Here is a 15,496-nt window from a genome sequence, read left to right as displayed (position 1 = left end):
CACAGCCTTGTAGACATGAATTGTTCTCTGTTGTTCGAAACATATCCAGTTTATTAAAATCTGCAGTAGAAACTGTTTAGCTGAGCCACTTCCCTTTCCACTTGGAATGATGTTAGGGACAGGGATTACACTGTGGTGTGGGGATGAGGACATGTGGCACGGCTGTGGCCTTTGCTGTGACAGCAGCTGGAACCCCAGGAGCTTCCAGGGCTCTCTGGCCGCAGTGCCTTTTTGAGCAGCAGTTCTCTGCAAACACCCGGGCCAATTAGTACTTGTTTTCTCATCAAACCTTCATGACCCTGATGACATTTTTCCAAGCAATGGCATTATTAGAACAGATAATAACCTTATTATAAGTTAAAAAGTTCCATTTGTTCCTTTCAATGTGCCACGTAAAGTAATGTGCTCTATCCTATGTAAGGGAAATACAAATTCAGACCACTGTATGAGTTTTAATCATACGTGTATGATATGCGTTTAATCACTCTGTGCGTGGGGGTGTGCGCGTATGTGCCATGACGGACCATGGCTGTATGGTGGCAACGCAGTCACCAGTAGTCAGCAGCACGTATTTCTCCTTCAGGTGTAACACCGTTACTCCTTGTTCTATGCCCATTATTCTTATCAGTGGTGTCATGTTATTAGGTTAAAATCCTCATTTAACGTTAAATCACACACATTAGAGGCACTGGCACACTGAGTCTTAACAATGTATTTGATTTGCAGTAGCATTAAAGTTGTGTATTGATCAGCTGGGATGAATGTGTTCCAGTTTTCTTGTGTTTCATTAGAGGTCACAAGAATTGTCAGATTTTCAGTAATTTCCAGGCCTCATTAAAACTGAAACATTGTCCAGAGGAGGCCACAAAGTTGGTGAAGGGTCTAGAGGGGAAGTTGTATGAGGAGTGACTGAAGTCACTTACTCAGTTCAGCCTGGAGGAGACAAGAAGGGAGGCCTCAACACAGTCTACAGCTTCCTCACACAGGGAGGAGGAGGACGAGCAGGCGCTGAGCTCTTCTCTCTGGTGGCCAATGGCGGGACCCCAAGGAATAGCAGGAGGACGTGCCGGTGAGGGTTAGGTTGGACATTAGGAAGAGGTTCTTCACCCAGAGGGTGGTGGAGCACTGGAACAAGCCTGACAGTACTCAAGAAGTATTTGGCCAAAGCCCTCAGAACACCCAGTGTGAATTTTGGAGTTGTCTTGTGCAGGGACAGGAGTTGAACGATGGTTGTTGTGGGTCCCTTCCAACTCAGGACATGCTATGATATTTTTAAAAGAATATAAGGAACTATATAAAGCTATTGGTCGTGATTTACTAGAGCTGGAGTCCCCGTGATTAGCAAGAATTTTATCACAGGATCCCTACGCTATACATTTTTGCAGAAAAAAAAGCAGCTTCAGCTTTAACAGGTGGAACCGTCCATCAGAACCACAGTACAAAAAGACAGGATGGTGGATCTAAAGCCCCCATCAGCCATCCCAGTTATACAGGATTTGTATGGGTCATGCACACTGTTTTACCTTCTGCTCCTAATTATAAATATATATTTTTTTTAAAGATGCACATAGAAGCTGCCAAGATGCTCTCTTTTACTGAAGAGGAATTCATGAAAACTCTTGAGTGGGGAAACCAGTGATTACACAGATTTCAAACAGGAGTTGTTTTTTAAGTCAGCTGGTATGTAATTTGGGCACTGTATATGAATGCTTGTTAATAATAGTAACTTTATATCTCAGTGAATCGATTTTGTTGCGTTTCTGTTGTTGAACTTTTACAAGCCTGATAGCTTGCATTGCGCTATCATATGAAATACAAATTTCTACTGAAGTTTCGGGCCAAACTGTCCATTCTGTAATGAGCAGAGAAGTGTAGACTGTGCAGGGAATATTCCAACAAGTGCACTTTGTTATCAGTCCACTCTACATTTAAAACTAGGCCTGATCCAAGGTAGTATTCAGTCCAAAGAAGTGAGGGCTTATTCTCAGAAAATTCTATGTTGCAACAGAAATAAACGAACCAGTGATCCAGTTGAGAAGAAAATGTCATGTCCTTTTTGAAACACGTGGTTGGAAAATTGGCCTTGCCTGTTCTCTGTAACAGATCTCCCCTCAAAGCTGCTGGTCTGGCATCTAATTTAAGCACCAACAGGGTTGAACGATCATAACTTGTTTTAGCTACTACATCTTACGCCCTGGCTGGCAAAATTATCCATGAGACTTGTTCCTCTCTGTCCAGAGAGACTCTGTGATCTGATACAGTCACATTGTGAAAAACTGCTGCTTCAGTCAAGGTGAAAATATTCAATCTTTCCCTGGCCACAGCTGCTGCTGTGGGATACAGTCAGGAGGGATGGCTCCACAAGCATTACATCCTCAAAATTTCATTATGTCTTCATTATAATCAAGAATTAGATAAACACTTGAGTGTAGATGGGCTGAACGTATCGTGTACGTGGACAAACAGGAGCAACAAACGCCAGTGCTGCTTGTATGAACCTCTGTCAAACCTCAGGTGTTTCAGCAGATTCCTCCCTTGGAGTAACTGAATAAAATCATAGAATCATATAATTGTTTGGGTTGGAAGGGACCTTAAAGATCATCCAGTTCCAACCCACCCTACCAGGTTGGAGCTAAATGATCTTTAAGAAACACAGCAAGAAATGTATAAACAGTGATTCTGACCTCAACATGGAAAAACATCTCTGTTTAGATCAGACCAGCAAAGTAACACGAACCAACAGTGAGACAAGTAACTCAGACCTACCCCTCTAGGATGACAGAAACTCCCTTTAGATCAGTATTTTATTAGTATAACACCAGTGCAGATAAATCTTGAAATTGAAAGCAGAACCTAGTGCATTAAGAGAACCTTAAATTCCACACCAAAACCCATGTGATGGGAATTCACACTGGCTTCAGTTTCTGCAGAGCTGCTGGAGAAAACATTTGTAACATGGCTGCATCACCGACTGAGAACAGCTGAGAAATCCAGACAGTTTATTGATGGAAAACACAAGAACACTGCACTCCTCAATAAAACCAGCTGCCCTTCAGTTTAGAACTCCAGCCTTAAAATGGAGACCTTTTATGATATTAAAGAGGAGTTTGTCCCTGTGAGCAGCAAATGGAAGTTTTCATTAGAAATGAGCTGACACCTAGTGGCAAATGAGAAGACTGGGGAAATCTCAGCTCTCTTCTGAAACAGCATTACCTCTTCTCTCCTGGTAAGCCAGCCGAAATTCCTCTCCGAGCATGTTAATGTCATCTTTGTCTTTGAATACTCCCTGCAGTAAGGGGAAACACATGTCAGAAGGTAAAACAAAGCAGAGAGATTACTGAAATTCCAAAATTTCCAATGGAAGTCACTGCAATAGTTGTATCTGTGGTACCAGCGTTACCTTTAGACGAAACAGACCCAACCACTGTCACAGAGCTCCACCAGATGAGTTTCAAACTGGTGTACTTGGTGCTGACCTAGAACCACCTCTTTTGTTCTTCATGCAAACAATAATGAGAACTCCGTAAAGATTCCAGCACGAGCACTACACAACACACAGCATTTATCTGCATCGCATTCTCTTTCTAATAAAGATGATTGTTGTCAGCACAGCGCAGGTTTAGTGAAAACCAAGAGGCGCTGGCTGGGGTGGGCTCTGTCTGCAGCTTCAGTTGTGGTGAAAACAGCCCATCAGAGTAAAACTGTTTTGGAAATGAACTGATACAGAACAACATAATCAGAACCTGTTTTGGGGAAGGGAAGCAGGAACTCAGAAATCTAAACCTCTTAACTAATTCAAAGTTAATTTTAGGGCTAAAAGACACTTGTGGCACACAGAACACAGCTTGTGGCATTCAGTAAAAAAAAAAAAACAAATTGCATCTACGTTTTAGACTTCAGAATTAGGTCGCACTTCTTTCTTTAACCATTCTGAGTCAAGTAACACGATGGGTGACCACACCATTCAGAGAAGAGAATAACGCAGAACATCAATACAGTAGAACCGGTGTGAGCCTTGGACACTCAGAAACAGCCAAGGCTTCCTGCAGCAGGAAATTCAAACCAGAAAACCATTAAAACATTACCAACTCAAGTTCTCCTTTAGTTAAATCTACCTTAGAAAATTACTCATTCAATCCAAACTTTACAACTTCACGCACCAAATGAGCATATTTATACTTGAATACAAATCATACTCACTATATGTACACTGTTTCCCAGTATTGCAGAAAAGAATTCCTTTAAGTAGCGTGATAATTCCCTCCCTTCTGTCAATGCGTCTTTACACCCCTAAAGCAGATTTGTGTGTACACCACCAGGTGATCTTTCCAACTACAAAGTGCAATACAAAATAAATTGTGGTTTATCCCTATTACAATAATCACTTCCATCTTTTTAACTTTTACAAACCCAGGGATGAACAGAGGGAGCTTTGAAATGCTCCTGTAAGCACTGCAGCTTATTGCGCTGTGACAGAGAGGCGGCCTCGTTTCCACAGTAATGGGAGACTTGAGAGGACAGACAGCACTGTTAGAAATTGCTCCCAAAACCCCAACTGAGAAATCTAGTGGAAATGGGGTTTTAGAGTTGGTGGACTCCTTTCTAGCTAGAAAAGTCCCACTTCAGACCGCACAAACACACAAAGCACCGTGGAAGCTTTCAGCATCACTGCTGCACCAGAGTCTTTGCTCAGAAAGAACATTGTTAAAAATCGCTTCCCGACTCTAAACGAAAAGGGAAAAAAGAGAAAAGGAAAAGGAGAGCTGATACAATGGGGACACCCACCGACTCCAGGAATTTAAAGAGCTCTGCAACTTCACCTTTAACTGAGAGAAAACTGCATTGCAGGACAAACATGTAGAGCATTTGAAACACAGTTCACTTACCCGGGGAAGATAACCCAGTAATTTAAAGGCGTGCTCTTTCAGGATTTTCCGTCTCTCTTCTTCAACAATTGCAAGCATGTTCTCTTCTCTTCTTTCCTCTAACCGTCTTTCTTCAAGTTCACGCTCCTACAATAAACCAAGTTTTCCTAACCATTACGTTTCAGCTCTGTGAACGTTTGGTTCCACCCATATGGACCAAAGAATAGAGAAAACGTTTTGGTGTAGTTCATTTTGAACTCCCACTTATTAACTCTGGGTCATCGGAAACTCATTTGAAAAGGATGGAAAAGTGTTTGTCCAGAAAGACCAGTTTAAACAACACATCTTTGGTAACTACAAAAGCAATCTCAGACAAAAGGGCAGACTGAATGGCAAGCTGTAGGGCTGGGCTGCCACCGAAGAGTGCAGCCTCATACTAGAGGTGCCTTTCAAAGGCAGTTAACTGAAGTTTTGGTTCCTTCTTGCCTTTCAGACAGGTTAGTCTGTTTCTGCCCAACTCTTCCAGTCCAGGAAAAGGAGAAATAAGCACATATTCTCATGCTGATAACTAAAAATTGCAACTCACATCACACAGGATTTATAGTCAATAAAACAAGTCTGTAAACTGCAGTATAGGATTTCATGAGTTGTTATCAGTTTAGGCCTTTTCTTCTGCAGAAAGATCATCTGAGAGAGTCTAAAATAAGGCTGGGACTTCCCCTCCTCACACATCATCTGGGACGCTGAGCTGGACCATGCTTGTGTCGCTGACTCCATGGCCCTTGAAGAGATACTTGCAGAGCCTGTTGGGTATTGAGGGGCCTAGGGAGGCTGCTGACTCTAACCTCAAAGCTACTAAAAAGCTAGCTCTAAAAACACTGTTTTCCTGTCAGCAAACCAAAGCAGAGGCTTGCTTCCCCCCTGCACATTTCTCTGCAATCCCCGTCACCTTTCCCTAGTAACAATACCCTCATCACTTAAGACAGCAGAATTATTCTCATATTGAAACACTTTGGCTCAAACCAAAGGCGAAAGTGAAAACTCTTACTTTATCCGCCATAAACTGTAGGCGACGGTCTTCAATAAGTTTTTCCACAGCCTTTCTGTGTTCGAGCTCTTTCATTCTTCGTTTCTGAGCATTCATCTGTTCAATGCGATCATCCTCTGCCAACCTGGCCAACATCTGTTGTCTGAAGGCCTCTTCCTGTTCTCGCAGAGCTTGTTGCGCTACCTTCTTTGAAGCAAATTGCTCTTCATATGCTTGCCTTAAGTCTAGGCGTTGCCTCAGTCTCTTTTCAGCTTCTGCCTACAAAGGAAATTCAATAAAATGCAATATTATTAAAAATACTTCAGAAAATTTTGATCATCAGCAGCCAACCTACTCGATTTATTTTGGAATAAATTTACTGCAGCTGTTACCTTCTAGCGCAAATAACTGGAGCAAGCGCTCCGTACCTGACAGTGCTCTCCAGTTTACCCAGTCTGGCAAACATCTGAAGATCAAGTCCAGAGCAAAAGATTCTTTTTTCCACAAGCATGAGAAGGCGGCAGGGGACAGAGGAAGACTATGTGAAATACTGCCCCGTACATTCACTTTCTTAATTATTTTCTAGATCAGCGATTCAAAATGGTTTCATTTTCTCTTTAAATTCTCCTGTCTGGTCTGCTTAAATTAGATGAGTTTACCACAGGTACAAGTGCTCTGTAAAGTGTATTTTCCTGCATATACGCTACTATTGTGATTTTCTCTAAGTATTATCCAGATCAGCTCAGCTAACCTGAACATTCTGCAGGAATTACGACAGTTGCAATACTCCTCCCCACCTGCATCCTCCCTGCAGAGTTCACACACAGGTACATGTAACGCACACGCGACATGAAAAAACTGGTACCTGATGAGCACCACAACATCCATATGCACCTACAGGAGGAGAACTCTGGGAAAGTGAAGTATTGCCCGTGATTTGCAGGTGCTACCGCAGCTCCCCGCCACCACTCACCATCTCCTTCAGCCTTTCTGTCTCTGCTTGTTCTTCTAGATACAGCTCTTGGCGGATTTGTTCCTGTTCTTCACGCTTCTGCTGTTCTCTTTCCAGATTCTGAGCAATCTATTACAAGAAGGAAAGATTTCTAAATGAAAGACAAAAGTGTACAATATTTTTTTTCTACAATTTCAATTTTTGATACCATGCTTTGAAGTCTTTGTTTTTTCTCCTCAGCATCTCGAACTTTAGCCATCCAGTCTTCTTCTCTTCGTTGCTGAAAGCTGGCAAACTCCATAATTCTCCTGTTTTCTTCTTCCATCTCTTCCTCCTTCCTTCTCCTCCAGGTGGCACGTTCTCTTTTAAATTCTTCAATATCTGTCTGAATTTCTCTCATTTTATCCAGCTTCTGTTGTTTTTCCCTGTAGAAGATGGAGTTACGTTTAAGGAGGTATTTCACATACTGCCAGGTAACATTAAACAGACTGTGGACTCATCATGAACAGTATATTCCAGAGTAACATTTAAGTGACTCTCCTCACCCATTCAGCTAGAAAATAGATGTCGAAAGGGAAAATACTTATTAATGAATTGTCCCCAAAGGGAATCTCACGTCTAACACCTTTCTTCAGGAGGACAGACTGTACACAGCTACCCCCTACTGCTCCATTTTACACGTGCGCCTTTGAAACAGAAAGAAGAGAAGGAAGCCCAATGGCACTGGAATCTCCTGAACTTCTTACCTATATTCAACTCTTCCCCCACACGCTACCACCCTGCCCTCGGAAACCTCCTTCCCTGTCCCTGTGCATCAGGCAGACGCACGACACGTCTCACAAAGAGGTACAGACATGAGGCAAGGCAGAAATCTGTGATATGAAGAGCCCAATGGATGCGCTCCTTGAAATATCTTGATTTCAGATTTGGGGAACAAGGACACAAGACTGACTGTAATGACAACGTTCTGCTGTTTAAACACCACAATCCAGGCGAGACAGCCTGTCATTAGTAAGATGTGAGCATGGAAAATTAAAATGGGCTTTGGTCTATGAAATAAATGTATACAAATTAGTTTTCTCTACAGAATTCTATGAGCTGTTTTGTTTTAAATTAATAAATAATAAAAATTCAAAGTAACTAACATTTGGTCTTCCTCATAGAGCTTTCTTACAATTTCATCAATCATGACTTTTTCTCTCAGGGACTCTTGGTAGGTGTCCTGCTTCTTCCTCTCTTGTTCCTCAAGCTGCTTCTCCAGTTCTTGATGATATGTTATTTTCTCCTTGTTTCGCTTCAGTTCTGCAAAACTTTCTTCCTTCATTACCCTTTCGTACTCCTCCTTCATCTTTTGGGCTATTTCAGCCTCCTGTTTCTAGAGAGGGAAAAGCAACATGAGACTCCTTTTTACTCCCACTAATACAACATGTTGTGAAAAACTACCCAGTATGAAAAGATGCTGCACTGCATCACAAACACGGAATGTTTTCAACCTCAATCTATACGTACAGTGCCTTAACATGCTTAGGAGCTTAATTCAGTAGGTAGAAAGGTCAAATAGAACCCTCAATATCTAAGCAACTCAAAGAGAACTATCAGTGCTTAAAGGAAGCTGCATATGGAATGAAGACACAGCAGAGCATTCGGCGTGAGTGAAACCAGCGCACAGGGGCACTGCGACTGGTTTAACTACATAGAACACCCTCGGTGAACGCGGGGTCCTTCCAGCAGTTTGCGTAAACAATTTTGTTTAAAACATTAATCCTGAGAGTCACCTGCCTGATCGCTTTTCAATACATAAGCAACAGCTCAAACAGCTAAAGTTATTCAGGTGTACGTTTAATAACACTAACAACACTTTCATCAATCTGCTTCCGTGGCCAATCCTTGCCTCAACAAGCACCTTCTGCACAAAGTGGATCACAGCTTTAATTTGGATACATATAACAGCACCAATAAAATCTGTCCATTCACACAGCTTAACTCTGGCTGCAGTGGCTTCCGTAAGGCTGCTTGTTACCGACTAATCAGTCCTTCACAAAACAAAATACGTTTTCTATAAACACTGAAAGCCCAAACCTAACAATATTTCCGATAAAAAGGCCAGCTTCAGAGGCAGAACTTCCCGCACTGCCTACAGTTACACACCCAGGTGCTGGGATGCGGCGGGAAGCTCCTTACCGTTTTCTCACTCTCCAGAGCTTCTTTCGCAGCGATCTGTGCAGCTCGCTCTTTATTCATGTAAGCAGATCTCAACTTTCTCTCTAACTCTCGAATTTCAAGACTGGGAAAAGAAAACATAAATTACCCATTTACAAGGAAGTAAGTACCGATGGAAAAAAGTGAAATTTCCATTACTACTTAAACACAATTTATTTTTTAGGGAAAAAAACAATTTCAGATAAAAAACACTGCTCTAGTAAAAGAGCAGAAACCCAAACTTGTTTTAAAACAAGAGTCACCCACATTTGTACACGTGCTACCACAAGCTCTGCACGCTTTACATCCAACCGCAGAAATGCCTGTAGACAAAAGCATCTGTAAGTGTCGATTCAAAGAAAAAATGTTGCGATTCAGAGTATTTTTCCATTCTCAACAAAACTTGCTGTTACCTGTTCTCCCTCACTTGCTGCCTCATCTTCTCCTCTCTCAGTCTCTGGCGCTTCTGCTCAGCCACCTCTGCCGCCCACTGCTCCTCCTGCTGCCGCTGCAGCTCTCGCAGCTTCCTTTCCTCCTCCTGCAGAGAACGAGCGGCTCACACATACAACCACAGAACGGGTTGGGTTGGAAGGGACCTCAAAGCCCATCCAGTCCCACCCTCTGCCATGGGCAGGGACACCCCCCACTGGCTCAGGCTGCCCAAGCCCCATCCAGCCTGGCCTGGAACACCTCCAGGGATGGGGCAGCCACAGCTTCTCTGGGCAGCCTGGGCCAGGGCCTCATAACTTTCAGCGTGGAGAAATTCCTCCTTATGTCCAGTCTAACTCTGCCCCTCTCCAGTTTATCCCCTCGTCCCATCTCCACAAGCCTTTGTGAACAGCCCCTCTCCAGCTTTCCTGTAGCCCCTTCAGGCACTGGAAGGTCCCTCTAAGGTCTCCTCGGAGCCTTCTCCTCTCCAGGCTGAATGACCCCAACTGAGCAACCTTGGCCAGTGTCTCCCCACCCTCGCGGTGAGTAAATCCCTGCTCATGCCCAGTCTAGATCTGCCCTCTCCCGTTTAACCCCTTCCCAGCCCACACACAGAGCGGGAGCTGCCCCAGCCCCCGTACCCGCAGCACGGCCTCCTCCAGCCGCCGCTCCCACTCCAGCGCGGCCCGCAGCCCGGCCCCGCGCCCCCCGCCGCCCGCTCCCCATGACGCCCTCCGCGCTGCCATGGCAACGCCGCAGCGGCCGCTTCCGCTTCCGGGAGGCGCGTGCTGACTGCCCCGCCTCCCCACGTGACCGCGTGGCCCCGCCCCTGCGGGTCCGAGGCGGGGCGGGAGGTTACCGCGTGCCGTCCGTCCCCGCAGCCCCCGAGCGGCCCCTCCGGCCCGGCGGCCGCACCGCCCCCTCCGAGCGGCCCGGAGACAGCGCGGGGGCTGCGGATAAACGATCGCCACGATCGCTTTAACCCCCAGAGCGGTTCAGAGGCGCTCCTTGAATGATCCATCGCTTCTCGTGCGTGCGCTCCGCCCGCTGTGAGCGCAAACGTAGCTGAGAATGTCTCTCGTAGAATCGCCAGGTTGGAAGAGGCCCCCGAGGTCGAGCCCAACCGTCCCTGTCTGCCACTAAACCATAGAACCATGGCTGGGGTTGGAAGGCACCTCAAAGCCCACCCAGTCCCGCCCCTGCCGTGGGCAGGGACACCCCGGGGGGTCAGGCTGCCCAAGGCCCATCCAACCTTTCTTTCCAAAGAAAAGAAAGTAACGATTCAGCACGTACAGTCACCCCACGTAGAGAACAGGGAGGAGAACGCATGCCAGAAACTCCGCAGGATCCCCCAGTGTATGTGTGTCCTGCCCCTTCCGTTAAACTAAAAATCTTAAGATGGAAAACCATCATTTCCTCCAATTCAAACATAACTGCTGGTCTCATCTCTCCTCAAGAGCTCCCCCAAGAACTGCTGGCTCCTCTCCTAAAGCTTGGTCAGCCTAATTTCTTTCCCTTCTATCCAACCAGAACTTCCCCTCTTCCAGCGGGTGACTGCCGGCCTCTCAGGCCCCCAGCAAAGAGCCCGTCTCCATCTCCTCGGTGCCCTCCCCACTCCCGGAGGTGCTGGCGTTGGGGCCCACGGGCGGCGCCCCCGCAGCTGGGTGAGCGTTTCTGGCCTGCGTCCTCCCAGCACGCCCCATTCTCCTCATCGAGGTCGACTTCGATGGACAATTCACCTCCAGCCGAAGGGGAAGCGGCTGCTTTTGTAGCCCCTCCAGCTGTGCGGTCACAGCAAGTCGCTCTTTGGGAAGGAACCAAACACTGTGTTGAAAGCAGACCTACCTGTGCCCTGTGTCAGAGCAGATCTCCTCTATAGCGCCCGCGGGTTCCTCAGTTAGAGACCTACGAATTCAACGCTTGCAGAGCAGGTTCAGTCCAGGCAGAGCCGCTCCCTGCGCCTAGAAGAACAGAATAAAAATGGACTGTGTTGCAGCCAGATGGGTCAGACTCCTTAAAAGTTAAATGCGTTTATATTTAAGTTTTCTTTCCATAATATAATTGATGAAGTTTTTAGAACAGCAGATAATGAAATATCCACTTTACTACAGTTTGGAAAGGAATGAGTTCCAGCTGGATAATTGCTATTGAACTCGTTCCATACAGCATTTCCTCTTGCGGCAGCCCGGTTACAGCTTAGTGATCAGTGACGGCCTTCTCCTTCCTTTTTCAGACAGCATTAACCACTCCCACGGCCTGAAAAGCTCCAGGTAAGCAGCACCCGCCGTACAAACAGAGTTAAACTCAGCAGTCCTTTCTCAGGGTTAACAGAGCATATTAATAAAAGATTGAGCTCTCCGTCTCGGTATCACCACCTACTGATCAGAAGGGAAGACTGCTGAGGAACGGCAATTTTGCTAATGATAAAAGTGATGAAATGGAGCATTAAAGGGAAAAATAAAGTTCGCTTTCTTTTAGCAGTTTAAATTGAAGTTAATGCAGGAGCACACAGCAGAAAAGGTCATTAAATGAAGACGGTGAAGCCGTTTTGCAAGTTTACCTTTATTCTAGGGCATTTTACCAGATGATCATGACATGAGACAGTGACAAATGCATTCCAGCTGGGACAGGATATGTGGGTCATACTGACTTTGCAACATTATAAACCGCTATTGGGGATAACACAGCTTCTCTGTGAGGTAATTTACCTTCTTTGGATGAAAAGATAAATGTGAATTAACAGAGAAGAGTCTGAAACATCTGAGCTGAGCTATTGATCTACTAAAGACCCAGATAAGTCACAGAGAAACTAATGCTTGCTTTGCTTGAGATTAGTGATGGATGGGATAGCAGATTTAGCAGCTCAGGGGCTATCGCTGTCAAGAAAATCTTAGCACTAATTTTTTTTCTTTTAATTATCCTGCAGTACTAGGGAACACATCCCATGGCAGCAGTAGGCAGAAGTGATCTTCTGACATTACGGACTGTAAATAAAAACATTACAAGCAAAGATACTCAGTGCTTCAAATGCATTCAATAAAAACTCAGCTGTTCCTGAAGAGAAAAACGTGGTTTTAAAGTATATTTAGCCACAGTATTGAGTTTTGAAAGAATAGAGGGTAAATTGAGTGTGTCAGGTCAGAAAGGATGGCTGTGCAAAGGACACACGCAGAAATGAGTCTCTCGGGATGCCAAGTTTTGGTTTTCAGCTTCCCTCTCTGCTCACTCCTACTGGTAAGAGTAAAAAAGCTGAGGTGCGGCTGAAAGCTGACGAGACCAAAAGTAGTATTCTAGAATGAATTTACATTCACGGCATTGGATAGCATGTATTTCTGGGTCAACTCAGAGATTTTAACATTTCCTGATAATATTTAGTAACCATTTATTCAAGTCTATAAAGCACCCATACTCTTCTGAGGAGATACACTGTTTTTAACAATTGAAAACAAATTCCAGAACGTACAGATTCAATCTACTGATCGATTTTACTCTACAGTTACCTCACAGTCCACTGTTTCTTACAGAGGGTGTTTTTGCTGGTTGGACGTGAAATAATTGTTATTCCAGTTAAAAGGGCAGGATAACACCAAAACAGACCCCTTAGGTAGTTTTTAGAGAGGATCTTTAAAAATATAAATTGTAGCGTAGTGCAACTACACTAGAGTCTGCTTCCCTGCAGGCAGAATCACTAGACAGTCCCTTCCAGGCTCATGTGTTGACAAAATCATTTTTCATCCCACGATCTCTTACCTCAACACAGTCTTTGCCATTTCTTTGTTTCCACATCAGCAGTTCCAGAAAATGTAAGTGCTTCTCGAACCGTGCAGCCCAAATGCATCCGATCCTGTAAAACACAAGTAGGGAACTGGGACACTATTTCATTGCTCATTTTCAAGTCTCTCTCCAGCCTTTCAGGATTTGTTCGGGGTCAAGATGGGGAGACTGCCTCAGGCGCTGGGACTGTTTCTTTTATGTTTTCTTTGGGTGCTTCTGTTCCTTTGCAGTTTCTGTCCCACTCCCATTACTCCAACCAATAACCAAGTGGGTGGCTTTTTGCATCCCCCCACTGAGGAACATTATTTACATTGCGTAGTAGTTTCCAAGTGTCCTCTATATTCTATAGTTACTTATCATTTCCCTACTTGAATCTATATTGCAGTTCAACTGCTCCTTAAAGGCAACTTGAAAAAAAGGGCAGCTATTACACCATCAACATCAGCCAGGTTTCGTGTAACATCCAAAATCCCTTCAGTGAGCTGCGAAATGAGCTTTTATAGCACACAGCAAAGCCTGAGCTTTCTTGCCAGCTGGCTGCCTGGCTAGGGATCTGCTTGGGCTATGAACAGGGCATTTCTTCTGTGCATTTAGTACAATTTTGCTAGCATTCAATGGTTAAAAACCATTTAGAGAGCCATGTTCACCACGCTCTTTTTAATCCACCTAGCAAACACGGGGAGAATACCAGGCACAACTACCAGGCTTTCTGCTTCACCTGTAATAATTGTTTTTAAGCAAATGTCGTAGGCAGAGCAAATATAGTTCTTCTATGTAAAGAATGCTGTAAAACCATTGCTATAATGACAATTGTGGTTCGTGCAGCAGGAGCTTTATCCACTTACCTATCATAATCAAACTCTCGTTCCCTGTGCAAAAGAATGGAGATCAGAAGATTAAGCAAAAGGACTGAGTTCTTTCTTAAGAAAATGAACAGTGATGATTTTTAGTTGAGCATCCAAACATTTATGGGTATGAAAGTTCTGTTTGCAAATGCTTTTCGTCTATTTAATCATATTTTTACATGAGTTCTGATTTAATTATTTGTCAAGAAGTGCCCTTCAAGATAACAAGCTCCATTTGTAGCTTTTAATTTGGAAGCAGAAAGATTAAATACCACACCTGCATCTTTCCTACCTCTGTGTTTCCTGTCGGGGGTTTAGAGGAGGCATTTGAGTAACCAGCCTGCAAGGAGCTCATCTGCCAAAGCGCCCAAAAGAACAAAGGGGTTGTGTCAGAGGGAAACCAGTCACTGCCCCCAAACCCATCGTCTCAGCCGGTTTTGGCTTGATTAATTTAAGCACTTGACTTGGTCACAGTTTCCTTTTCAGTATTTTGTATGCAATGCCGCCAGAACAGACACCTCCAGAAGGAACATTCATAATTTCCAAGACTGAATGTGATAGTGAGAAAAAATGCTAAGTATAAAGCTTTACTCTTCTTCTCCCGATAGCAGCACCCACAGAAAAGTACACACCGGGTAAAAGGGTGGGATGGATTGTGCTTCCTGGACTGCCCACTCCCTCGGGAGCATACCTGGGTGTTGGTATATATTCTAATTTGAGTGCAAAAGAGTACTAAGAAGCACGCTCGGAAGAAAGCAGAACCACTTTCATTCCTGTGAGATACCACCAAGCACAATTAATTCCAAAGAGTTCAGTTTAACATTTGTGAATAATTAAAAAGCTGAAAAGCTCCAAAGGGGATCTTAGCAAAGAGTGGAAAACCAAGAAGAAAGATGCTATTTGCAAACAACAGAGTATTTAACAAACTAATCCGTAACCATAACCTTAAGCCAACCAACAGAAAGGACAACCGAAGGGCAACAGCAGAAAACAAACATCAGTCCTAGAAAGGCTGTGAGCAATGTGAAAGTAATTCTGCTGCCTGCATCCATCTCTTACGCTGGTGCTTCATCCTGCCCATCAGCCCGACGAGCCTCAGGCTGGCGAAGGCGCTGCTTCCCTGCTCTGCACGGATGTGTCTGGAGGAGTCCTGGGGCATGTGTAGTAAAATCTCTGATGTTTAATTCAACAGCTTTTAGAGAGGAGAAGAGCACAGCCGTCAACGACACGTTTCACTGCTGATCAAACAGCAGTTTTGTGCTCCGAATAAAATCAGCAGTGAAGTGGTGACTTGCCTCTTGCTGCGGATCAGACAAAGCCCACAGGTGCCCGGCTGCAGGGCGCGATCCGGCTGCTGGGACCCTGCACGCCACGTCTGTTGAAAGGGCGCACTGATGCGGGGCGC

The 15,496-nt window shown here is 44.7% G+C and overlaps 2 protein-coding genes across 18 annotated transcripts in view; one reads left to right on the top strand and one right to left on the bottom strand.

The window, feature by feature from the left end:
- TEX9 (testis expressed 9) overlaps window positions 1–7,971 on the top strand; it is a 31,533-nt gene extending 23,562 nt beyond the window's left edge. For 3 of the 12 annotated variants that reach the window (XM_054077470.1, XM_054077469.1, XM_054077475.1), the window contains one exon: window positions 1,562–2,250. In XM_054077470.1, coding sequence (XP_053933445.1) covers window positions 1,562–1,639 — 78 coding nt within the window. In that variant the 3' untranslated portion in view covers window positions 1,640–2,250. Of the gene's footprint in view, window positions 1–1,561; window positions 2,611–4,414; window positions 4,552–5,543; window positions 5,908–7,479 lie in introns of those variants that run through there. The other 9 variants (XM_054077468.1, XM_054077472.1, XM_054077473.1 and 6 more) reach the window with 7 other exon arrangements.
- Window positions 2,713–13,238, bottom strand: MNS1 (meiosis specific nuclear structural 1). Of its 6 annotated transcripts, XM_054077459.1 has the most exons (10): window positions 10,766–10,816; window positions 9,457–9,581; window positions 9,026–9,128; window positions 7,990–8,219; window positions 7,053–7,269; window positions 6,866–6,973; window positions 5,914–6,171; window positions 4,887–5,012; window positions 3,214–3,286; window positions 2,713–3,113 (listed from the first exon to the last, which is right to left on the bottom strand). In XM_054077459.1, the coding sequence occupies exons 1-10, from the start codon at window positions 10,799–10,801 to the stop codon at window positions 3,088–3,090; spliced, it is 1,302 nt and encodes a 433-aa protein (XP_053933434.1). In that variant the 5' UTR covers window positions 10,802–10,816; the 3' UTR covers window positions 2,713–3,087. The 6 variants fall into 6 exon arrangements, with proteins under 6 accessions (XP_053933434.1, XP_053933435.1, XP_053933437.1 ...); XM_054077460.1 differs by lacking the exon at window positions 10,766–10,816 and adding an exon at window positions 10,114–10,241 and having other exon boundaries at window positions 2,716–3,286; XM_054077462.1 differs by lacking the exons at window positions 2,713–3,113; window positions 3,214–3,286; window positions 10,766–10,816 and adding exons at window positions 11,318–11,433; window positions 13,223–13,238 and having other exon boundaries at window positions 4,711–5,012.
- Window positions 13,239–15,496: the final 2,258 nt, after the last annotated feature.

This window comes from Cuculus canorus, chromosome 12 (genome assembly GCF_017976375.1).
Source record: "Cuculus canorus isolate bCucCan1 chromosome 12, bCucCan1.pri, whole genome shotgun sequence".
Taxonomy (NCBI): Eukaryota; Metazoa; Chordata; class Aves; order Cuculiformes; family Cuculidae; genus Cuculus; species Cuculus canorus.
The sequence above is the reverse complement of the archived record's forward strand: the minus strand, read 5'-3'. Positions and strand labels throughout refer to the sequence as shown.